At 40.1% G+C, this 25,053-nt stretch overlaps 1 protein-coding gene across 6 annotated transcripts in view; it reads right to left on the bottom strand.

Moving 5' to 3' along the window:
- Positions 1 to 25,053, bottom strand: part of SMARCA2 (SWI/SNF related BAF chromatin remodeling complex subunit ATPase 2) — a 188,022-nt gene that overhangs the window by 17,840 nt on the left and 145,129 nt on the right. For 4 of the 6 annotated variants that reach the window (XM_074953295.1, XM_074953297.1, XM_074953298.1 and 1 more), the window contains one exon: positions 12,775 to 12,992. In XM_074953295.1, the coding sequence (XP_074809396.1) occupies positions 12,775 to 12,992 (218 nt within the window). Of the gene's footprint in view, positions 1 to 12,774; positions 12,993 to 13,666; positions 13,702 to 14,547; positions 14,564 to 14,791; positions 14,901 to 25,053 lie in introns of those variants that run through there. The other 2 variants (XM_074953300.1, XM_074953299.1) reach the window with 2 other exon arrangements.

The raw sequence follows: 25,053 nt of genomic DNA, 5'->3' as shown, positions 1-25,053 counted from the left end.
CCTTTCTTACTTCACAGTACTTCAAAAACCAGCAGAAACAAATTTGCTCAAACTTAACTCCACTGACTTCAGTGCAGTTATACTACCTGAAATTTGATTCTCACACATGTGCATACACAAGCACAGGACAACTCAAATATGACATTTCTGTAACAATGACAATTTAAAGAAATAATAATATTGTGTTGGGGGGGGGCTGTGATGGGAGAGAAGAGATATACAAATTCTTAAAGCAAGAACACCACAAGAAAAACAAAAAAGCTACCTCACATTTCATTTCTTTTTATGCCAACTGGACCCAGACAACAATTTTAAGGAAAAGTTGGCTTCATTTATTCAAAATACAACTACACAATATATTAGGGGGTTTGTATTCAAAGGCTTCAAAATAACCCAGAGCACTGCTAGCCTCCTATTACATCTTTAGCAAGCTCCACTGGATAAGAGATCTGTTTTTTAATTCTCTGTCAGGGGACCAATAACATTATTAGAATTTTATTATGCATAAAGCCAGAGGGGAGTATTTGTGCACTACTCACATCACTCATAGCTGTAATTAAGATGTTCAAATTCTCAGTCCTGCTACTCTTATTTTGGTTTGGCAGAACGTACAGTGAAGGCAGTTGCCATTGATTCACTTCTGGGATGACACAGTTCATGGCAACTGGAAGCCATTTATATCCAAAGGGAATAATAATTAGAGATATTAAATCCTGTATCCACAGTGAAGAGCATGGGGCTTAGTGGGTCTGAGCAGCACAAACACTGAGAACACGTACCTGAAAATGTAGGTTGCTTACATCATCCATAACTGTATTGTTGAATATCTGCCAATATTTTTCTAACTATTTTAAAGTTCAGATTACTCCAAATGGGAAACTATTTTAGATAACAAATACTGCAGTCTGTTACAGTACAGCCTTACTTACATAGAGGATTTGGGAGACATGCAGTTCTCTTTGAAAAAACAGAGTTTCAGATAAGATGGTAATGGTCAGAAAGCCAGAACACATTAGAGATAACTCAATGGACATACATGCTCAGCAGCTAGCTTTATAGAGGTTGTGTTAGTTGCAACTCAGTCCCTATGAAGGCAGCAGGCAAAACTTGACAGCACTCTCATCCAAGATTCTAAAATCTGTGTATTTATACAGCCCCAATAACACAACTGGGATTTATTGGGTATTGGCTGGACAGTTAACTTAGTGAGGGTGCATGTAATGGGACATGGAAATTATGATCACCTGTGTATTCTCTGGTGTCACTTCTCTTCCTTAGCGCTGCTCCCTATTGTCTATGTAGTTAAACCAACACTGAAGATGAAAACAGCAGCTTATTTTAAGGAGAATGGGGTGATTAAAAAGCCAGAGAAAGGGAAAAGCAACCGATACCTTGGATTATCTTGGGTAGTTAGGTTGCTGCCTGCTCTGGTTATTTCCTGCTTAAGTGCCATGACTAGGCTTGGATAATGTAAAATAATTTATAGACACCCTTAACAGATATTAAAGTACAAAACAGGATTTACTGTGTTGAAACTTTTCCAGGTTTTGTGATTAATTATTATTATTTAAATCTAGTACTTTCTAAAACAAAGAATTCATACGAACATTTGCCTATGACTTCCACTAAACACTGTGTGTTTTGTGGTCCTTTGATGGGTTAACAAAAACAAAACAAATCAAAATGATGTCACCAGGACCTTGAAACAGGAGATGGTGGGATGCTTCTGTCCCTGTACTCCTTCTCTTGGCAATAATGAATCGTTACTCTATATTCTAGATATGAGAAGGGTTCCTATAGGTCAGAAGAACTGATCATTTCTTCTGCCCCAACAGGGAACCCAAAAAAGGGGAAACGCCTATATTGCTAGGTGGGTAAAGGATTGCATTAGTGAGGCTTAAAGATGAAACCCTTCCCTTCGCCATAAGGGCCAATGCCCATATTACCAGAGCAACAGTTACATCATGGGCAGAAAGGAGATGAACATCCCCACTGGACATTTGCATGGTAGCAAGCTCAGTCTCCCAGTTTACTGTGCAAACTTCTCAGGATACCTTTGTGAAGAAGGCTCTGTACGCTGCCCTCAAGTGAGTTGTTCTACCACCCTCCGAAGTGCCTCTTGCGGCTTGCTGTGTTAAGTCTGGGGTAAGTTTTGCTTTGAGATGTCCTAGATACTGACCTTAAGAAGGTGTATAATAAGAGAAAAGGGAATTTATCACAGATTTAATTTCTCCTAGTCCTTACCAAATCATCTTAGACATCCACCTTAGTAAGGAGGCTGCGAATCACACAATTGCTCCTCACCTGTAGGTTTTCCATTCCTTCCAACCATCACTTAACCTGCCCTTTTAACTGTCTAGCTTTTAGGACATTTGAACAAACAGGCAAACATCACAGGTGTTGATTCCGAAACAAAGTAGGAGGGAAAAAGGCACGCTGCCTTCAACTTCATTTAAAAAAAAAAAAAAAGGAATATGGCAGAGCAAAAAACAAAAAACCAGAAAACCCAACTACAACCAAACCCTAAAATAAACGCCCCAAAGACAAGGAACAGTGTATAACAAGCAATGCAAAAGAGAAGTTGATGATACTACAAACAATGGAGAGCAGCTTAAAAAACAAACTGACATTTAAATAGCATTTGATAGTGTCTCTTTATTACTGCGGTACAGGCATTATACACTGCAGCGGGCTATTATCCAGCTTAAAGAATTGTATTTACTTCCAATTAAGCTCTTCTAACAGCTAAAGCTCTTCCCACAAATAGAAAGATTGGAGAACGCATTTCCTGCAAGAATGGACGGCTGACAGTAGAAAAATATGAAGAGGGCATTCGGTTTGAAGCACAGGAGGCCAAAGGGCACCATTAAGTATTTACAATAGGTGAAGTAAGGGAAGTGACATAACAAATTACAAGTGCGTGAATGGTATAATTTGTGTTAGTATTTCCATTCTATAATCCTCTCACAAAACAGGTTTATAGAAATCAGCCATAAAAACAATTTGAGGCTAGAAACTGGAATTAGCTGACCAGTTATTAGTCCATGTGCTATTTAAAAAACAAATCACTGTTATAAAATACCACCCACTCCTTCAAGGAGTTATTGCACTTGGAAGCTTGGAAGAGGATAGTGATATCATTTGAAGTAAACATACTAACTTCTATTCACAATACAAAGCCTTTCTCCAAATGTGGTAGGTACATATGCAGAGGTTGGGAATCAGGGAAGGAATCTTGGAAGCCAATTAATGTAGAGAGCAATAGCTGAAATGGAAAGTATTCTCAGGAAGTCACAGGTTTATTCTCTCAGTGCATATGCTTAACTGTCACTAAATACACTAAGGAAAGATGTATGTGTGGATAAGGCAGAAAACTGACCCTCCCCACCCTTCACTGCCCCACCCCCGTGTACATGAATCACAGGAACACCCAGTCTTGGCTTGTTCAATGACATTAATAATGTTGAAAAGCCAAACATCACCATCACCTTCATTCTGCCTTAATAATCTAAAACATTTTTCAACCACTTGAAAATATTGTTTTAAAAAAAGATATGAACTACCGATAAAGATGAATAGCTGAAAGAGAACAAACAATAAAAATCCCAAATTAAAGTTCTAGGGAAGTGCCAGCAACGTGTACAATGGAAGGACTATTTACGTAGTTATTACTTAAATACTGAAATTTATCCAAGTTCTGCCTGGGGCCTCATCCTGATGACTATAGCGGAGGAGCTCTCTGAACCATGGAATAAGAAACGGCTCATATACCATAAAAACAGCTTTGCGGCCCTGGTAAATGGAGGTACTCCCAAACTCTTCACCTATCTAAGCTGCAATCCTGAATCACAGGCACTGGGAATCAGAGAAGGGGGAAATTGAGAAATGAAGTGGCCGGTGGAGCAGTCGATTAGCTGGCTTGGAGTTAGGAGCTGAAGCTGAGTGCTGGCCTACAGGGATTGTGAATGACAAGAAGAGAGGGAGAAGGATCAGAGAACAGCCTGGGTCGGTGCAAACGAAAATTTTTGCACGGAAAAAAAGAGCACTACAGATTTCAAACTGACAATTTTCTTCTCTGTCTTTATAAGAGGCATATAAAAAAAATGTAGTTAGAATGTCCATTTCAAAACCACTCCTGGAAAGCTCTACACCAAGTGAACCTTTTGCTTTCTTTTTGGGATGGAACTTTTCAACTCCCAGTGTTGAGGATTTATCACTTGTCAAATTTATTCAGAGGGATAAGTAAACTGATTTTGTTTTTCACGTTTTAAATGAATGACACTCTTATTAGCAGTTATCAGTTTATAATACAGTATATGAATATCCTAAAAGCAATCAAAAAGAGTCAGGGCCTGCAGGTGAGGTAAAGAGACAATTCTATTTTGACCCCTGCATGTGCAGATGGAGTTTGGGTGTATAAACACTATTTGCCCAAATGGATTTGTGCATGCAAATGCTAACATTTGTGTGCTGATGGAGAAGAACTGAACATTCAGAAATGGAAGCCAGCGTCTGTGAAATAAGGTTTTTCATTCCACGCTTCTCTTCCCCCCTACCTAGAATGGGGATGGCACTACTTACTTACTTACCCTAAACCCTCTGCAAGGTGGAGGAGCAGTAAAAAGCACCAGGCAGTGGGGGACAGCAAACATGATTCCTGTATCCTAGCTCTGATGTGTCTGACAGAGTCTGGGGGAACCCAACCCATCAAACACAAGACTGACAAAAACAGTACTTAATTTGTAATGAAAGAGGTGCCGGGGCTTAAGCAATTTTTTTTAAATTCATAATTAATGCAGCAAGCCCTGGCACAAATTAAGCCCTGGACAAAAGAAAGTATGGATTAGTGGAAGGAGTAAGAACAGGGCTACAGGCAACATTTATTTTGATGTCTCACTAGTTGGAAGACAGTAACCCTTCATTGTCCACAGTGAGGCCATGAGCAGAGGGGAGAGAGTAAGGAGCTGGTCAAGCATTCATCTAGGGTTTCCTTCACCGTGTACAACAGTTTATGCATGCAGTATGTGGATTATGAAAACTGTATGTGCACAGTGTGGTTTCCTGTTAGATGATGCTCCAGCATTAGTTCTTCTCCACTTCTCCCTGTCCAAGTGTTTTCTCCCAAAGGCAAGGAATGCTCAAAAACCCAGGAAAATCTAATGAAGTTAATATCAAAACCAGCTGCCCAATTGGCCCATCCCCCATAGAAACCAATGCTTTCTTTTAGAAAGCAAAACAGACCATAGATGTCCACCGGAGGGAGGGGGAGGGAGAGAGGATGAAGACAAAATCAGAAAGAGGAACACACTTTTCTGACAAGTTGGTTAGATAAGTCCATAACACCACACCTTATCTCAAAAGCTGCTGCCATAGAACTACATAAAAGGAGCGCACAATGCTACTACACAATCCTGTGACCACTTCCACCCATTTTCACATTTCAACAAATAGCTCAAAATAGTTAATGGGAACAGCCAATTATTCTTTAATACTTGGGAGACTACTCATTCTCCCCGTAATGGTTCTGACCCCATGTTTCTCATACATAGAGCTTTGATGCAGGGTCAGACAAATTCTTCGAGCTAAAACTGCCAAAGGTGATATGGCATGTCAAACTAGACAGGTAATTTTTTTTTTTTTTTTTAAAGAGAACACTTATCCACTGGAAAACAAGGTGAGACCATACTGTAACCTTAAAACTATGTCCGATTGTTACTCAAGCAGAACTACACCCGACGCCCCAAAAATTCAGTTAAATTAATTTATCACAACACTGTAGCCCAGATGTTTCCAAAAATATTAATTTACTATTTTCACAAACAAAAACATGTACAAAGGACTTAATGTTGAAATAGTGTTTCAATGAGTCATGCTAATACTCAAAAGTTAGATCACATTTCCTTTACAAAAATTCTACATCTTTAAAAAACCCTACACATTAGACTGTCCAGAAATAACCTGTCAAGGGATCCAGCCAGTTCCTCACTGACATGTAAATCTTCACCATTTATTATCATCTTTACTGACTTACACCACACACTCAAACTTAACTTTGCTCCTTTCTTTGGTCCATAGTGGAAATATGCTGTTGGACATATACATATAATTTTATTACATTGTTTACTGAATGTTTAGTCAAGATTTTGAAATGAATACAGTCCAAAGGTCTGTTAAGTTATGGTATGTACTAGTGGAATAGAGGAATATTTTAATGAATAATGACTCTCATGGTCTTATGAAATGTCTTGACTATAGCATTATAATATACAGAAAATTGGCCCCTTGGATAAGAGATGGACTTTTTCAATCTCCTAGTACTTTATTCTGGCCTTTCTACGCATATTTTTGCAAATGTAAGGGGACAATATTAAAGCTAGGTGTACAATGTTAGCCAGCTAGGATGACAGTGATGAATGATTATGAAACAGTGGGAGATTCACTGGATAACTTAACTGCACACTGCCAAACATTCTAAAAAAACCACTTACCTACCTGTACTGTAACTGCTGTTCTTTGAAATGGGGGGGCTGATGTGTATTGCACTCAGGTGTGCATACACCCAGCACACTGAAGCTGGAGATCTTTGCTCAGGAGTACCAATGGGGAGGTACTTGTGCCCTTCTGGGCCTGTCATTTGTGCCCTTCTGGGCCTCCCATGGTCATTTAAGGGAAGTGCTGCCTCATCCCACCTCAGGTCCTTCAGAAAAAATGTCAAGAGTTGAGACTCTGATGCAGAGGGGATGGATGGTAGGTCATGGAATATACATTTGCACTCACATCTCAAAGAACAACAGTTACAGTACAACCAGGTAACAGTTTGATTCTTGAGTGGTTACAGACATGTATTCCACTCAGGTGACTCACAAGCTGTACTGGTAGGAGGTGGGGCTCAGAATCTACTTCAAGAATGGCAGAACTGCCTTTCCAAAGTTTGCATCTGATTTAGATACAACCGTAAGAGCTTAGTGTTTGGTAAAAGTATGTAGGGAGACCAAGTAACAGCCCTGCAAACATTCAACATAGAAATAACACTGAGGAATGTGATCAATGTTGAATGAGCTTGTAGCCTCCGTGGAGGCGTGATTTGAGCTACTCTGTATGCTGTTGTAATGTAGGAAATTATTCACCTGAAGACTGCCCTACCCTTCATCTGATCTGCATAGGAGGGAAAAAAAAGTCAAGGCAATGAATGAAATAGTTTAGTCCTCTCCAAATAGAACATGCATTGTCTCACAATCACCATACGAAGGTGCCGCTCACCTGTGGTTGAGTGTGGCTTAGGAAAGAGTACCAGTAAGTACATTATTTGGTTAAGGTTAAAACTGTGAAACCATTTCAGACAAAAATTTTGGGTGCAGTCTTGGGGCCACCATTAAGGCCGGTTGCTCAGTTGCGCTCTTTGCAGATGTCATAGCAACAAGAAAAGCCATCTTTTGGCATAGGAAGGACAGAGAACAGGTTGCCAAGGGCTCAAATGGAGGTCCCACAAGGGCAGCCAGCACAGTATAGAGGTCCCACAAAAGAACTGCCTCTCTCACTGGTGAAAAGAGACAAATGAATCCTCTGAGAAATCTCACTACCATAGAGTTGGAGAGGGGTGACTTCCCTTGGATTGGAGGATTGAACACTAACATCACTATTATGTGGACCCTCACTGAACTGAAAGACAGACCAGAGGACTGGAGATGTAACAGATACTCCAAAATGTCTGGAATGCGGGCTAGCATTGGTTGAATTCTCCTGGCTACTAACCAAACTGAAAAACATTCCCTCTTGGCCAAATAGATAGTCCTAGTGGAGGGCTTTCTATTATTTAGTAGTACTTGTCAAACAGCTTCTGAACACCATTTCTCTTTATCTACACATGCAGCATCCACACTGTGAGATACAGACTGCTCAGCACTGGATACCAAATCTGACTCTGGTGCTGAGTCAGTAGATCAGGATAAAGAGGAAGATATGGGAGGTCAGACTGAGAAGGCTGGAAAGCCAACATTGTCTTCGTCAAGCTGGTGCAATGAGAATCAGTTTGTCATGATCCAGCTTCAGTTTGAGAATAACCTAAGGATACAGTGAAAGGGGGAGGGAGGAAGGCATACATCAGCGTCAATCCCCAATTCAGATAGAACGCATTGGTTAAGGAGCCTGGACTGAGACCTGCTCAAGAGCAAAACTGATGGCACTTCTTGTTGTCTATCATTACTAACAGGTCAATAACCAGAATGCCCCATTCTCCAAAAATGGAGCTCACCACACTGCTCTTCAGAAACCACTCATGATTCTGTGAGACATTCTTGCTGAAGTTATTCACAGCAGGACCCTCACCCCGCCAAGTGAACAGCTGTGGGAATCTTGTTCTTTTTGATGCAGTACTGCCAACATTTTATTGCCTCCTGACAAAGCTGGTTGAAGTGGGCTCTTCCCCACTTGTTCACAGAATACACTGAAGTGGTGGGGTTGGCAAAAATGGCTCAAAGCTCCAGGAGACTGGTATGAAGGGAAGCTTCTTGTTCTGTTCTCAGATGTGCTCCTCAACATATTCTGAAGACATCAGTAAGTACAGTTCTGATCTGAACCAGTCATTGTGATTCAAAGCAGAAAGAACAGCAGCTAGGGTAATCACCTGGAATGCCATGTATCTTGTGTGCTTGTTGAGACCTTGATGATTGAGGCCTCACACTTCCCTTTGATTTGTGGGGGTCAAGAAATACTGTGAGTAGAATCTGTTTTCTTGATGCTGCAGGGGAACATCCTCTACAGCTCCCGAAGCCTGCAGAGTCTGGACCTGTTGGAGGAGCGGTGACTTGTGAGAGAGGTCCCTGAGAAGGGACAGAGTAGGAGGGTGGAAAGGAGAGAGACACAGAAATTGAATGACATAACCTGATCCCACAGTTCTTAGGACCCACTTGTCTGAGGTTATCATTTTCCAAGCACAACTGGTCCCCAAAAGGTGGAGATATGGCCAGGAGGTTCACAAGTGGAATGCTGCTCTAGATCTGCCCATCAAACTGGCTGCTTGGCCAAAGGACAGGCAGGCTGTTTAAAATTGGACCGAGAAGGCCTTCTCTTCTGTGACTTATGTTTCTTCCTGGGGAAGTCTTGCTGCTCAGCAGGCTAGGATGACTGTCAAAAGTACAGTGGGAATGGTACTGTTGCTGATCTCCAAAAGAGATGTCATTTATGGTTGAGGTGTAAACCCCCAATGAGGTTTTAGTGGCCCAGCAGTCCATAAATGAGTGTAATATCTCATCAGTTTTGTCATTAAATAAAAACTGACCATGGAATGGTAAGTCCTTTATAATCCACTGGACTTCAGGAGCTATGCCAGAGTTCTGCAACTATGAGGCTCTTACTGTACTAGTGGAGGCCATAACTCTAGAAGATGAGTCCATCACATTCAGTGCTGACTGCAATGGCATCTTGGCCACAAGACGGCCTTCTGCAATGAATGCCTTAAACTCTTCCTTGAAGGACTGAAGCAAGTTATCCACAAATTTGGTCATATCTAAATATGATTTTGTAAATTGGGAGGCTAACAGAACCTGCTGATTCACAATAAGCATTTGTAATGACAAAACTGAATACATTTTTCTCCCCAACAAATCCAGCCTCTTAGACTCTTTGTCCTTAGGAATGGACTTGTACCTTCCCTGACAATCTCTCATTTGTTACTGTTACCACAGGAGAGTTTGGGACTGGATGTGAGTAGAAGCTCTCAAAACGCTACATTGGGACATAATACTGTTTATCATTATGTTTTGCTGTGAGTAGTAAGGAAGCTGGGGTATGCCAAAAAGTCTTTGTAGGTTCCAAAGGTGCTTCATTATAGGGAGAGTTACTCTCCCAGAAGCAGAGGACTGGAGAACGTCTACCAATTTATTCTCTCACACAAACTTGGCCTGAATGCCCAAGGCTGAGGCCAAGCACCTCAGGATTTGGCTCAGGACTGGGACTTTGCAGATCAAGGAACATTCCAGTGGTTCCAAGGAGGCCAGTGAGAATAAGGATATGGCATTGATGGCCCATAAGCACTGGGCCAAGAGCCTCTATCCCTACTGTGGGAGCAGTGCTGATCTCTGTATTGGTGGTGATACCCAGGATGTCTCAATGACTGAAGAGCAGTGCCTCAAAACCGATGGAGGGGAAAGATGTCCCCAAGCTTGAAAAACCTTCCAAGCTGTCCAGTAGCAATGAAGCTGCCAAAACAGAAGGAGCAAGCAAATGTCCAGACTCACTGAAAAGCCAATAGGCAGGTTGTATTGGTGCCCAGGATGACACCCTGAGTACTGGAAGGGACATCACACACCCATTCAGCACCAGAACAGACCTCTACGTCAAAGCTGCCGCTGGCACTGATCCCACAGATGTGGTCTGCACCAAAATCATCGTTGGTACCAAAGGTATTACATGTGCAGACAGGCCCTTTGGTACTGAGGAGGTGGCTGTCTTCAATTCTGCACTCAAAGTTTAGACAGTGTGGAAGATGGTGCTGATGACAGAGAGAATTCTGTGACCAGTCTAGGAGGCAGACTCAGCAGAAAAGCCAAAGCAGCTGAATGCTCCTGAATTATTGGACAATCAGGAACAGAGAGGCAGAGCAAGTCCAATGATGCTTGGAATGCAAATGGCATGGAGACAACCTGTGCCAATGCTAATGTTGTCAGTACCGGACTTAATGGGCATCCCACAAATGGTACCAAAGCTGATGGTATGGTGTTCAATTGATCCCATCTTGGAACCAGAGAGTGGTTAGACAGCCCACGTCAGAAGGCTATGGGATATTCTGGGATGGGTTTCTCTCAATCTTTCCTGTTGAAGCTGTTCCACTGCAGATAAATAATTAAAGAATCATTGGACTTGAACTTTTGTCTTCCATAGCTGAGGGGACTGCCCCAACAACTAGGCTAGAGAGTCACTCTCTGGCCCACTATTTAATACAAAGTGGAATGGCTTCAACAGGAGAGATTCACTCAAGAATATCCCATAGCCCTGTAAGATAAGAGATATGTATTCAAAACACATTTCAGGCAGAGGAGGGACTGAACCTGAGTTTCCCACACACTGGGTGAGTATGCTAGTCACTGGGCTAAAGGTTATAAGTGCAGTGGTAGGATTTCCTTCATTTTTTCTGAGAAAGGGCTTACACACTTAGCTCCAGAAGAGGATTCATGGCTGTGAATCCCAAGTGGAGATAGGCCCCTAACTCCCTTTGAAGACAGGGTTTAGCTCATAGTCCTTTCCTCAGCGTTTCTTATTGGCTAGTGTAGGTAGCTCCCTGCTCAACATGCTGGTTTTTGTGTATCCAATTCCAAGGTGCCTAACTCTCCCCAGGCATTGAACAGGGTGGCTGAGTGCCTAACTCAGGGCTGTGGATTACATTAGGCGGCAGGGAACCAAAATACTAGGCACTGCAACAGTGAGTTGAAGTCCCCTTTGTGGATCTAGCCCTCTTAAATAAGTTTGACAGTGCTTTATATTGCTATAGTTTAAGTTAAATTCCTTACAGATTTAGGATAAATTGATACAAAGCATTAAAATCGAAATCAGAGCATCTACACAAGAGGGCTGCACTTATTTAACCAAATCGCAAAACCTTTGGTTAAATATTGGTACAACTTCCTCAGATAGACACTGTTTAACACACAGGTTCTTTAAGCAATATAGCAAGATCGCTGGTTTTCCAGTTCTCAGCCAAAACCAGACATAGGAAACAGAAAAAAAAACACTTCCTCTTTGCCTTAGGGCTCTTCTGCCTTTCTGTGCCTTCTATTCATATCCCTGCTCCAATTACTCTTTGTTAACCTCTTCTTCCTATTTTAGCATGCAGTTTATATTAAAAAGCTATTTCTATTCTAAACCTTTGTAATTTCACTGCAAAAACACTATATAAAAGAAAACAACAAATACAAATCTGGAATCTGTAGGCAAAGCTAGTTTGAAAATCTGAATAAAAAGTGATTCTTATCTTAGGAGGAGGTGTCGTGAAATTTCAGGGCTTTAGTTATTTGAGGCAGTTAACAGAGATGGCATACTGAATACTAGCTTATAATGAGAAGCTAGCTTCAAGCTCACTGATGGTTGGTTATAGTGCCATATAATATTTCTATAGCATATTCTTTGTCAGTTCAAGTGCTCCTCATTCCATCCCTAAAGAGTTTGGAGAATGGTTTTAAGTGCCAACATGAGAACCTGTACTAATAACACAGTAGCCATGTGTTGGAAAGATTTATATCTAAATCATTAAGGCAAGAGCCTCCATTAGGCTAAAGGAATAGTCTGAGCCATCAGGAAGACTCTTCTTTAGACCCCATGGCTTCGGGTAGGAGTCAAGAAGTTAGGACTGAAGAGAGAAACAAAAATTAAGAGAAGGGAGACGGTCAGGGATGCAAATGGAGTATAGAAAATGAAAATATTTTGTATCTGGTTTGTGCTATTTGATTATTAAACAAAAACAAACAAACAAACCCCTGAGGTTTTGCTGGGATTATCTACATCTGGTTAATGGAGCGCATTGTACTAAGAAATACTTCTCTTGTACAGGGCAGTGGAATTTCCAAACAAAGAGATTATATGCCTCTCTTGTAAATAAAATTCTCAACAAGTCCCAGTGTGTACCAATGGAAGTTATGTACATGGAAGACCAGCCCCAAAGTCAGATCATTTTTATTTACAGTTAAAAAACAACACACCATCGAAATCCTAGAAATGGTTTGTCAGCAACCCTAAAAAGACTGGGAAACAACAAAGAACCAATCTACAAAACTGAGAGCTCACCTGTCCTTATAGTTTATCACAGTATCGATAATGGCGTTCATCTGTTTTGTCAGTTTTGGTGGGTTGGGTGACAATTTTTCTGCAGGAGGTCTGCCTCTCCTCTTCTTTGCCTTCTCTCCATCTTCTTTGCCAGAATCCTTATCCACATTTCTTCGTCTCTTTCGTTTTTTAAGACGGACTTCCTCTTCCATTTCTTCCAAATTGCCGTCTTCAATTGCCTGTCAATCATGGATTCAGAAAAATTATATTTAAAAAAAAAAAAACAAAGATGCAAAGAAAATAAATCACATTTTAAAAGACCAGTCAGATGTAGACAACTCAACACAATAAGTCTATTTATAAACAAGAGTTCAACAGAAAAATCAGTGAGTGGCAATCAATAAGACACTAAACTTAAAAGTAATTATAAAAACACCTTCACCACAGATGGATTCATATTAAACTGAACCCTCAGTTCCATCTTCCAAGTTACAAGTCCATATCTGAGGGCCTATGCCACTACGCTAGTAAGTACACAGCAAAACATGCATTAATTTCTTTGTTTTAGTAACAGTTATGTTCTAAAAAAGATTTTAATGCGAGTGTTTGCAGACAGGACAGTCCACATTAGTTATCAATGTAAGAAAGTAACACAGCTTTTTCTATACATTCTTTTTAAGTAGGAGCATACTAGATTCAGCCTTCGCTTCCAAAAGAATTTTCAAATTAATTTACAAATCTCCTAAGAATTAAAACCACCTCTAAAATGTTGTGCAATTTCCCTTCAGTATAACAAGTGAAGAGGCAGAAGCGGTGACAATATGATGTTTTATAGTAAAGAGCACTTGTATCATGGCATGGAAAAAGAAAAACAAAAGAACAGTCACAAACAATAAACACTAGTTCCAATTACCTGCAAACGTGTGCTTTTAACCAGAGCCAGCAGCACTATGCAGAGAGATAATAAAGTGTCTACAAAAACAAATCAGGTACAAAGAGAACCTGCTCATATACTGACAGATCCATGTGACAAAACAAGCTGAACTTTTTTTTGCTTTTGAAAAAAACTCAAAAGCCCCCAGAAAACAAACCCCCAATGGAGAGGGGAAGCGGGAAAATAACTCCAAAATATCTAAACACAAATCGGTTATAAGAAAACTGAAATTAGTAAGAAAGTATAAAGAGACTACAAAAAATATTCAAAATCTTAAAATTAGGCTTTAGGATTAATGCTCTCTCAGAACATAACTGATGTTGATATTTGTCTCTCTTGCCTCTCAATATTGCCTTGAGTACATGCAAATGCTAATCAATCCTTTCTTGTAGCTGAAAGAGCTCTAATCATAAGGCAATTACCTTCATTTTTCCACAGCACCAAACATGTCTAATATTTATGATCATGTGAGTATAACAATCAATATTAAAAAAGTGATTACAGCCCAGACATAATTTCTTTGACTTGTGTACAATGTATCTTGAAAAACGTTTTGTGAACAAAACCTGGTGCACAACACAAGACAACCTGGCATGTTAAAAATGCCAGTGGGATTTCAAAATCTGTTTCCTATGCATCCTCCGATGTGCAAATCCATAGAACAAACATGAACACAGAATCCTGAGGGACAGCCTGAAACTAGGCCTTAATAATCAAAAGACAATTTCCATCATGCTTCCACAGCGTTCATATAACCATTATGAAGGAGGCTTGATCTGATGAGTTAGGAAGAAAAAGGAAGGAAAAAAAATCTGCACACAAATTCATTAATATTCATTTGGCTAAAGCAGGACACCCACTATATACCACTGCATCTAGCGAAGATTACGAAAAGGAAATTTCTCCGTAAATCTTGGAAGCTAGAAATGCTAATAATAAATACAGCATGCAAGGCTGTCAACAGTTAATGTTATTGCTCTCCTTAAGCACTCAGTTGCACACAGAAATACGGAGAACACCGGCTTTTGATGTGTTACACACCTACACATGCCTGTGATGTAGTTCTACTGAATCTTCAAGACGGCAATGAAAAAGGATATTTACCTTACCACTATCAGCAGGCCGGCTATCGGAAATCACAGTTAGTGGGGATAAAATTAACAAGCCAGCAAAGCAGCGAGCTGCTAGTCTCTTCATCAGCTGATCAGGAAAAAAAAGAGAGCTGGGGAAAGGCTATGTTTTCATATACAAGTAATTTTATTTTACTGAAAATTTAATACTGAATTGTGGATACTCAAATCTGCTGTTTCATTCTACCTGCTACAAGGCCTGAAGCCTTCTTCCTTCAGCCTGCTTTAATATTGACAACTACTTATCATATTTTCCCTTATTATTCCAGGCATCCAAATAGATTTTTAGCTGGGCAGTTATTGATTCTCGTAATAATTAAAATGCTAACTGAACAATTTCATATACAATTTAAAAACAATGTGCATTTTAAAACTGTACTTATTACACAATGCAATTTTATTGTTCTTTTATGAACAGATAGGTTCAGGTTATTGAGACAGATTACTATGAAAACTACTCTGAATTTAAAAAAAAAAACAAGGTAAATATTCTAATTTAATTTGCTTTAGAAAATGGGCATTTGTTAAAAATGAATATTTTGCTTCTAGAACAGGACTTTGCTTGCCAATCCTTCCCCCCCTCCGCCCTCTCTTAAAACCCCCCAAACAAAAGCACTACCTCCATCCCAGAGCCTCCACATACCTCACTTACCCTGAGCAACAATTAAAGGCGCAAATGTTATCTACTGTTACTTTTTACAGGCCGATATAAACGGTAACGTTAAAAAGAACATTTCAGGATATTTAAAGATACATTTTCAATCCCATCAAAACCAAAAAATAAAAACACAAATAAGCCAGCTGACATTTGCTCTTATGCTCTGTAAATCTGTGATTAGCAGACAAATGACAGCAAATTAATAGCCAGTACATCACAAGTCTGCAAATGAATATTAAAAAATTACTTCAGTACTAATGTATAGACATATGTTATTAAAATTAGCTCTCAAAATCATGTGCAGAGACATGTAAATTCAGACACTTTTCTCCTTAATTTAAAGCTGTAGTGCAGGCACCAGGAAACCAGTGTTACACTAAGAACAGTCAAATACTGTCGTTAACATACAAGTGACAGCTAACTTTAACATTAATTTACAAATGGTAAATTAATATCTTGGATTATACAGTAAAATTCAAAGCTAAAATTATGATTTATGCTGCCCAAAAAGTTGAATACAACTACACGTAAGTCAAATATCAGAGATATTATAATCTTTTAAAATATATATTATATATGAATGAGGACAGATTGATTAAACCAGTGCAGCTGACTGAGCTCTGTGCTAGAAAACCTTACTACACAGGGCTAGAGTGCCACACCAAACAGAATGCCCTTCCAAACCTTTACCAGCACGGTAATGAAACAAATCCCAGAAGCAAATCCCCAGTTTCTGACTGATGACGTGTTGCGCAAGAGTGCAAGACACAGCACAAAGACATCTCCCATGCTCAACTGCCTCTGGATTAGTGAGTTAAGTAGAAAGGGAGTCAGGAAAATAGTGTACAAATAAGAGTTTAACACTTTCCTTGCCTAAAGAAAACGAGATGTGTGACTACAATTAAGCTTGGACCCTATTATCATAAAAGAAAGCTGCACCAAGCTCATGTAGATCCCAATGCTGCAAAGAGCTGAGCACCTCCTGAAAGGCACAGGGCGCCCTCAATTCTCAACGAAGCCAATAGAAATTGTGAGGACCTCAGCAGCTGGGCTCATACCGAGGAAAAACCTTTCACTGCTATTAACCATGTACTTATTACAGCAGGCAGTGCATTTCTGAAGGATATCGGTTCACTGCATACTTATTATACTAAGGCAAGAAACATTTCCTTGCTAGGGATCCAAGACCCCGAGACTGCTCAGGCACCAGAATTCTAAGGAGATATGATGATGTGGATGTTGAAAGTGAATGAAAGGGAAAAAACTTAAAATTGCCCTTTATAGAAAGTTTGGCCAGATACATCTCACAGTGTTTTCTGAAGGCAACCAGACAGAAGTGAGTGCTAGAAGAGTGGGCCTGCCCCCACAAATGGCCTACAAGCAAAATATGGAAGGTCAAACTAGTTTACATTTTGTTTCATCCCTTTGGACAATATGAACATTATAGATGTATCCTCAACATTCACTTAGTTGAGAGTCTGGAAAATTTGAACATGTGAAGTGTGCTGAGAAAAACGGGTGCACGCTTTCACTTAAGTCTTATGGCACCAACAGCCAGTAACATATATAGTCCTGACGCCTTCCTTAGGTCACCCCCATAATATTCAAGGGAATCCTGCTATAACAAGATGCACCCATCAGGCAAAATCAGAATTTAAAAAACAAACACACACCATAAGGAGACTATCAAAGATATTACATTAAACAAATTAAAAAGTTGTATCTTATAACAAAGTGGGTAATGACAATACCAAATACTTTGTATTTACATAGCACCATTCATGAAAGGCTCTCAAAGCACCATACAAATTAATTAAAACTTAGAGCAGTAATTTTAGGTAGTGGTTAGACTCATTTTAGGTCAAGCACAGATCAGGTAACTTGACTGAAATCACACAGTGAATCAAAGGCAGAGCTGAGTATGAAACTCAGTAGCTTGACTTCCAATCCCTCTCTCTCATCATTAAAGGACACTACCTCATAGGAGATTTGTCATGGACCAAGATACATAGTAACTTCCTTTGCTCTGAGATCACCATTAGGCACAGGTACTAGAAAATTAAGTGGCACAAAAAAACATGACCCTAATCTGAAATGGTGAGAACCTTCAAAAGTCTACTTCAGTCATGGCTAAATACCACTGTGATAAGACTCCCTGATAATGCTGAACACACTGATCATCAGGCAGCCTTTTTGGGATTACATGAGAAAACTGCAGGGAACAAGTATCTCTTCTAATGTCCCACTCTCATTCACTCTTAACCCTAACCAGTCTCTGCCAGGAATGCTGCTATAGTTGGCTCCTTTCCCTCCAGACACAGTGCCTGACATCTCTTAAAACCACATAAAGAAATCCTGCTGCTATGCTAGAACGTCAGTTGTCCAGTTAAATATTTTCACTGAAGGTGCCAAGTATCAGAGGGGTAACCGTGTTAGTCTGTATGCACAAAAACAACAAGGAGTCCAATGGCACCTTAGAGATGAACAGATTTATTTGGGCAGAGACTTTTGTGGGTAAAAAACCCGGGTTTTTTTACCCACGAAAGCTTATGCCCAAATAAATCTGTTAGTCTTTAAGGTGCCACACCAGACTCCTTGTTGCTTCACTGAAGGTTTACCAAAGGACAGGCAAAAAAGAAAAACTGTCAGGTCCTCAGGCCAAAACCAAAAATCTAGCCTGGAAGCACAGGGAAACCCTTCCTTTCAAATATCGATATGCCAATGAGATTCCAATCCTAGAGATTCCTCTTCTGCTGTGGTCTTAATGTGCTGCTTAAGGTATTTTTTTTTTCCTTCCACCGCATTAAAAGCTTCTTTTCTCATTTGTTTGTGTGTGGTTTTGGTAATAATCCCAACAACCTCTAGGATGCCAGGAAGTAAGCTGGGGTACTAAGAGGACGATCTAATCCAAGGTAAACCATTGCTGCCCAGGACACAGACCCCGCCCTCTTGGAGTGTTAGTTGACTGACAATGCACACTAGAGAAACTCTTCATAGAACACTATTTTAAATAAAGCCCCAAAATTAAAACTTTTCAGAGGCCCATCAGAAATCTGATATGATCCTATGTTTCAATTAATAAGAAATTCTAGGGTTTTGAATTGGGACTTAGAGAAAACTGAAGACGTGACTGTTCAACAAGAAAGTGGGATATTAATGGAGAAATATCCCACTTGAAACCCTTCACGGGCTTCCCCTGTTTTTCCTTATTAAGTTTTCTAATTTAGAATATTTAAAAACAAAATAAAAGGGTATACCATCCATAAAAATCAGCTATTCATGGATTATATACTTTGGTATATTCTGACAGTAAATGAAACATCAATCAGAAGAGTGTTTCAGAGAAAGTACCCAAAATAGATATTTAAAGTATACATCAATAGTCAGATAACATAAAGGAGGTAGGTAGGATCTTAAAACTGTCTGAGTTTAAAAGGGTAAACCCTTCATAAAAGCAGAGAATGCCTTATCCATGTAAAAAGAAAAGGAGGACTTGTGGCACCTTAGAGACTAACAAATTGATTTGAGCATAAGCTTTCGTGAGGTACAGCTCACTTCGTCGGATGCATTCAGTGGAAAATACAGTGGGGAGATTTATATACATAGAGAACATGAAACACTGGGTGTTACCATACGCACTGTAACAAGAGAGTGATCACTTAAGGTGAGCTATTACCAGCAGGAGAGTGGGGAGGGGGGGACCTTTTGTAGTGATAATCAAGGTGGGCCATTTCCAGCGGTTGACAAGAACTCTGAGGAACAGTGTGGGGTGGGGGGAATAAACATGGGGAAATAGTTTTACTTTGTGTAATGACCCATCCACTCCCAGTCTCTATTCAAGCCTAAATTAATTGTATCCAGTTTGCAAATTAATTCCAATTCAGCAGTCCCTCGTTGGAGTTTGTTTTTGAACTTTTTTTGTTGCAACTTTTACGTCTGTAATTGAGTGACCAGAGAGATTGAAGTGTTCTCCAACTGGTTTTTGAAAGTTATAATTCTTGACGTCTGATTTGTGTCCTTTTATTCTTTTACATAGAGACTGTCCAGTTTGATCAATGTACATGGCAGAGGGGCATTGCTGGCACATGAAGGAATACTTCCAACACACCTCTGAACAACATACTAACCCACAGAGATCTTCCTACCAAGACTACAAAAAGAAGGATTCTAGGTGGACTCCTCCTGAAGGTTGAAACGACAGACTGAACTTCTACATAGAGTGCTTCCGCTGACGTGCACGGGCTGAAATTGTGGAAAAGCAGCATCACTTGCCTCATAACCTCAGCTGTGCAGAACACAATGCCATCCACAGCCTCAGACACAACTCTGACATCATAATCAAAAAGGCTGACAAAGGAGGTGCTGTCGTCATCATGAATAGGTCGGAATATGAACAAGAGGCTGCTAGGCAGCTCTCCAACACCACTTTCTACAAGCCATTACCCTCTAATCCCTCTGAGGGTTACCAAAAGAAACTACAGCATTTGCTCAAGAAACTCCCTGAAAAAGCACAAGAACAAATCTGCACAGACACACCCTTGGAACCCCGACCTGGGGTATTCTATCTGCTACCCAAGATCCATAAACCTGGAAATCCTGGACACCCCATCATCTCAGGCATTGGCACCCTGACAGCAGGATTGTCTGGCTATGTAGACTCCCTCCTCAGGCTCCATGCTACTAGCACTCCCAGCTATCTTCGAGACACCACTGACTTCCTGAGGAAACTACAATCCATCGGTGATCTTCCTGAAAACACCATCCTGGCTACTATGGATGTAGAAGCCCTCTGCACCAACATTCCACACAAAGATGGACTACAAGCCGTCAGGAACAGTATCCCCGATAATGTCACGGCTAACCTGGTGGCTGAACTTTGTGACTTTGTCCTCACCCATAACTATTTCACATTTGGGGACAATGTCTACCTTCAAATCAGCAGCACTGCTATGGGTACCCACATGGCCCCACAGTATGCCAACATTTTTATGGCTGACTTAGAACAACGCTTCCTCAGCTCTCGTCCCCTAATGCCCCTACTCTACTTGCGCTACATTGACGATATCTTCATCATCTGGACCCATGGAAAAGAAGCCCTTGAGGAATTCCACCATGATTTCAACAATTTCCATCCCACCATCAACCTCAGCCTGGACCAGTCCACACAAGAAATCCACTTTCTGGACACTACGGTGCTAATAAGCGATGGCCACATAAACACCACCCTATACCGGAAACCTACTGACTGCTATTCCTACCTACATGCCTCCAGCTTTCATCCAGACCCCACCACACAAGCCATTGTCTACAGCCAAGCTCTACGATACAACCGCATTTGCTCCAACCCCTCAGACACAGACAAACACCTACAAGATCTCTATCAAGCATTCTTACTACTATAATACCCACCTGCGGAAGTGAAGAAACAGATTGATAGAGCCAGAAGAGTACCCAGAAGTCACCTACTACAGGACAGGCCCAACAAAGAAAATAACAGAACGCCACTAGCCATCACCTTCAGCCCCCAACTAAAACCTCTCCAACACATCATCAAGGATCTTCAGCCTATCATGAAGGATGACCCATCACTCTCACAGATCTTGGGAGACAGGCCAGTCCTTGCTTACAGACAGCCCCCCAACCTGAAGCAAATACTCACCAACAACCACACAACAGAACCACTAACCCAGGAACCTATCCTTGCAACAAAGCCCGTTGCCAACTGTGTCAACATATCTATTCAGGGGACACCATCATAGGGCCTAATCACATCAGCCACACTATCAGAGGCTCATTCACCTGCACATCTACCAATGTGATATACGCCATCGTGTGCCAGCAATGCCCCTCTGCCATGTACATTGGTCAAACTGGACAGTCTCTATGTAAAAGAATAAATGGACTCAAATCAGACGTCAGAATTATAACATTCAAAAACCCAGTTGGAGAACACTTCAATCTCTCTGGTCATTCAATTACAGACCTAAAAGTTGCAATTCTTCAACAAAAAAACTTCAAAAACAGACTCTAACGAGAGACTACTGAATTGGAATTAATTTCCAAACTGGATACAATTAACTTAGGCTTGAATAGAGACTGGGAGTGGATGGGTCATTACACAAAGTAAAACTATTTGCCCATATTTATCCTACCCCCCACTGTTCCTCAGACATTCTTGTCAACCCCTGGAAATGGTCCACCTTGATTATCACTACAAAAGGTTCCCCCCCCTTCGCTCTCCTTCTGCTAATAGCTCACCTTGAGTGATCACTCTCGTTACAGTGTGTATGGTAACAACCATTGTTTCATGTTCTCTATGTATATAAATCTCCCCACTGTATTTTCCACTGAATGCATCCGACGAAGTGAGCTGTACCTCACGAAAGCTTATGCTCAAATCAATTTGTTAGTCTCTAAGGTGCCACAAATACTCTTTTTCTTTTTGCTAATACAGAGTAACATGGCTGCTACTCTGAAACTTATCCATGTATTGCACCACCTAGTGGCATAGAAGAAAAGGAGTACTTGTGGCACCTTAGAGACTAACAAATTTCAGCATAAGCTTTCGTGAGCTACAGCTCACTTCTAAGGTGGCACAAGTACTCCTTTTCTTTTTGCGGATACAGACTAACACAGCTGCTAATCTGAATACTGGCATAGAGATACTAAGCACTTATGACAATGGTTTTAAAACACTTATTCAAAAACAGCATGACAAATGCCAGCATCAGGCATGAAGGTACTGAACAAGAAGTTATTTCTTCAGAAAACAGGACTCACGTTACCAATTTGGAAGAGGTGGCAGGGGAAGAGGAGCTATTTCCCTAGCTATGGGAACGCCCTATGCCAAAATATAAGACCACCCTGTTTTTCCACATCAAGTTTATATCACGTCTTATCTTCCAAGCCCAGTGCGGCTTTCCCAATGCCTACACCTCCACTCTTTCCCCTATAGGCCCTTTCTCCTTCCCCTCTCCATTTATGTCTTTGTTCATGTTGTCCTCTGTGCCATATAATGACACCTCCAGCTTCTTATATGCCAAATGGCTTTTTCTTCTCTTTAAAATCCACTTCTGTTACTTGTTCTCCCAGATGATGTCTGCACCCTTTTCTGTGCTTAATGCAATTGTTTGTTTCAGAGTAACAGCTGTGTTAGTCTGTATTCGTAAAAAGAAAAAAGAAAAGGAGTACTTGTGGCACCTTAGAGACTAACCAGTTTATTTGAGCATGAGCTTTCGTGAGCTACAGCTCACTTCATCGGATGCATAGCATATTGTGGAAACTGCAGAAGACATTATATACACACAGAGACCATTTCTGAATTTGTTAACTCCTTGGGGCAGTGCCCTTGTCTTAAGTGTTTGGAAAATTCTATTTACATATATGGCACTATATTAATACATCAAATGAAGGTGAGTAGAGACCCCAGAAAGTCACCATATTCCAGACACAGCCAGACAACACAACACACATAAAATAAGCTGTTGCCTAGTACTATGAATAAACTTCTAAAGTTCATATAAGGATTGAAAGGATTATTTTAACTGAAATTCACCTAGGTTGCCTTTGTTGTTGAATGGCATCCTGCAATCACTAAGAAAGACTGATTTTGCAGGAGTAAATTAACACAATATTGCTTTAATTCTATCACAAGCAAAGTTTTGATGGATGAACCTAGGCTTTTCTTGCTTCTACTGCTGACCCCACCCTTTTGTGGATAAGCTAAACTGAGCAAAGACATCCCAGATCACGGAATTGCTTAAGAAATCTCCTTCCAAAAACTATGGTAGGTGGGGAGGAAAGAGTTTGAGGGTTTTTTCCCCCTTTACAAAGACAATATTGGTAAGCAAATGCATAAGCTATATCTGTAACCCACATCACCTTCTTCAAGTATGCTGAACTTTTAGAAGTCAAGAAAGCTGAAATACTTCACCCAGGCTATACTCTACCATGAGGTTTAGCAGTTTCAAGCCAAAGGCTTGTGCTTCTATGTTGTGTTTGGGGTTTTTTTGGTTTGTTTTTTGGGTTGTTTTGCTTTTGAAAATCCCACCAACAGGTGCCTAAATATGGGTTAAAATCTAATTTTAGGCTCCTAAATTTGTCTTGTGTGTACATAAAAGTTCACAACAACTTTATTAGTGTACTGAAAGTTTAAATAACTTTTCAGTATTAATGCTGAAGCATTTTGCTTTGAAGTGATAAAGATTTAATGTCATGAAGAGAAAGTTTTTAATAGAGATACAGTATTAGCCCTCGGTGCTCGAAACACTTATGCACATGCTTACTTTTAAGCACGAGTGATCCCATTAAATCAGTGGGGTTAACATGAGTAAAGTTACATACCCACTTAAATGGCTGCAGGATCAGGGCCTTAAATTTTCAATATTTTGGTTTTGTCTAAAACGGTTTTGTAAACGGCAAACAACAAACCCTCTATTAGTTGTGGCACAATAAACAGCATTTATAAGTTAGTTCATGATAAATTTTAATCTTAAATTGCAATAGCACAAGTTTTCAAGTTAATTTTACAAAGCTCAACCTAATTTGATTTTTTTCTAAGTCATGTGATTTAAGCACCGATTTTCACCATGATTTAAATCACTCTACCCTGAGCTAGCAGCTGAAAGAGCCATGCAATATCCATTTAAAATTTTGTCCGAGTTGGAGAGAAAGAATAAGGTCAACGTAAAACTAAACAAATGTTTTAACCACTTATTAAAAATAATAAAGTTAAACTCAGTGGACCCTTTCATTCTCAAAGAGGAAATAGTAAGAGAGGAATTAATTTAACCACCTAATTGCAACATTCTGCAGTTATTTTGAGGGCTTTCAAGCGATTTAAAAAAATTAATTGCGATTAATCGCACTGTTAAACAATAATAAAATACGATTTATTTAAATATGTTTGGGTGTTTTCTACATTTTCAAATATATTGATTTCAATTACAACACAGAATACAAAGTGTACAGTGCTCACTTTATATTTATTTTTATTACAAGTATTTGCACTGTAAAAAACAAAAGAAATAGTATTTTTCAATTCCCCTATTGCAAGTACTGTAGTGCAATATCTTTATCATGAAAATTGAACTGACAAATGTAGAATTAGGTACATAAAAAACTGCATTCAAAAATAAAACAATGTTAAATTTTAAAGCCTGCAAGTCCACTCAGTCTACTTCTTGTTGAGTCAATCGTACTGACAAACAAGTTTGTTTACGTTTTCAGGAAATAAAGCTGCTCACTTCTTGTTTCCAGTGTCACCTGAAAGTGAGAACAGGTGTTCTTGTGGCACTGTTGTAGCCGTCATTGCAAGATATTTACATACCAGATGCGCTAAAGGTTCATATGTCCCTTCAACCACCATTCCAGGGGACATACGTCCATGCTGATGATGGGTTCTGCTCGATAACAATGCAAAGCAGTGCGGACCGACACATGTTCATTTTCATTATCTCAGTCAGATGCCTCCAGAAGACGGTTGATTTCTTTTTGGTGGTTCAGGTTCTGTAGTTTCTGCATTGGAGTGTTGCTCTTTTAAGACTTCTGAAAGCATGCTCCACATCTCGTACCTCTCA

This window comes from Natator depressus, chromosome 5 (assembly GCF_965152275.1).
Source record: "Natator depressus isolate rNatDep1 chromosome 5, rNatDep2.hap1, whole genome shotgun sequence".
NCBI classification, from domain to species: domain Eukaryota; kingdom Metazoa; phylum Chordata; order Testudines; family Cheloniidae; genus Natator; species Natator depressus.
Note: the sequence above shows the minus strand (reverse complement) of the source record. Positions and strands in the feature narration are given on the sequence as shown.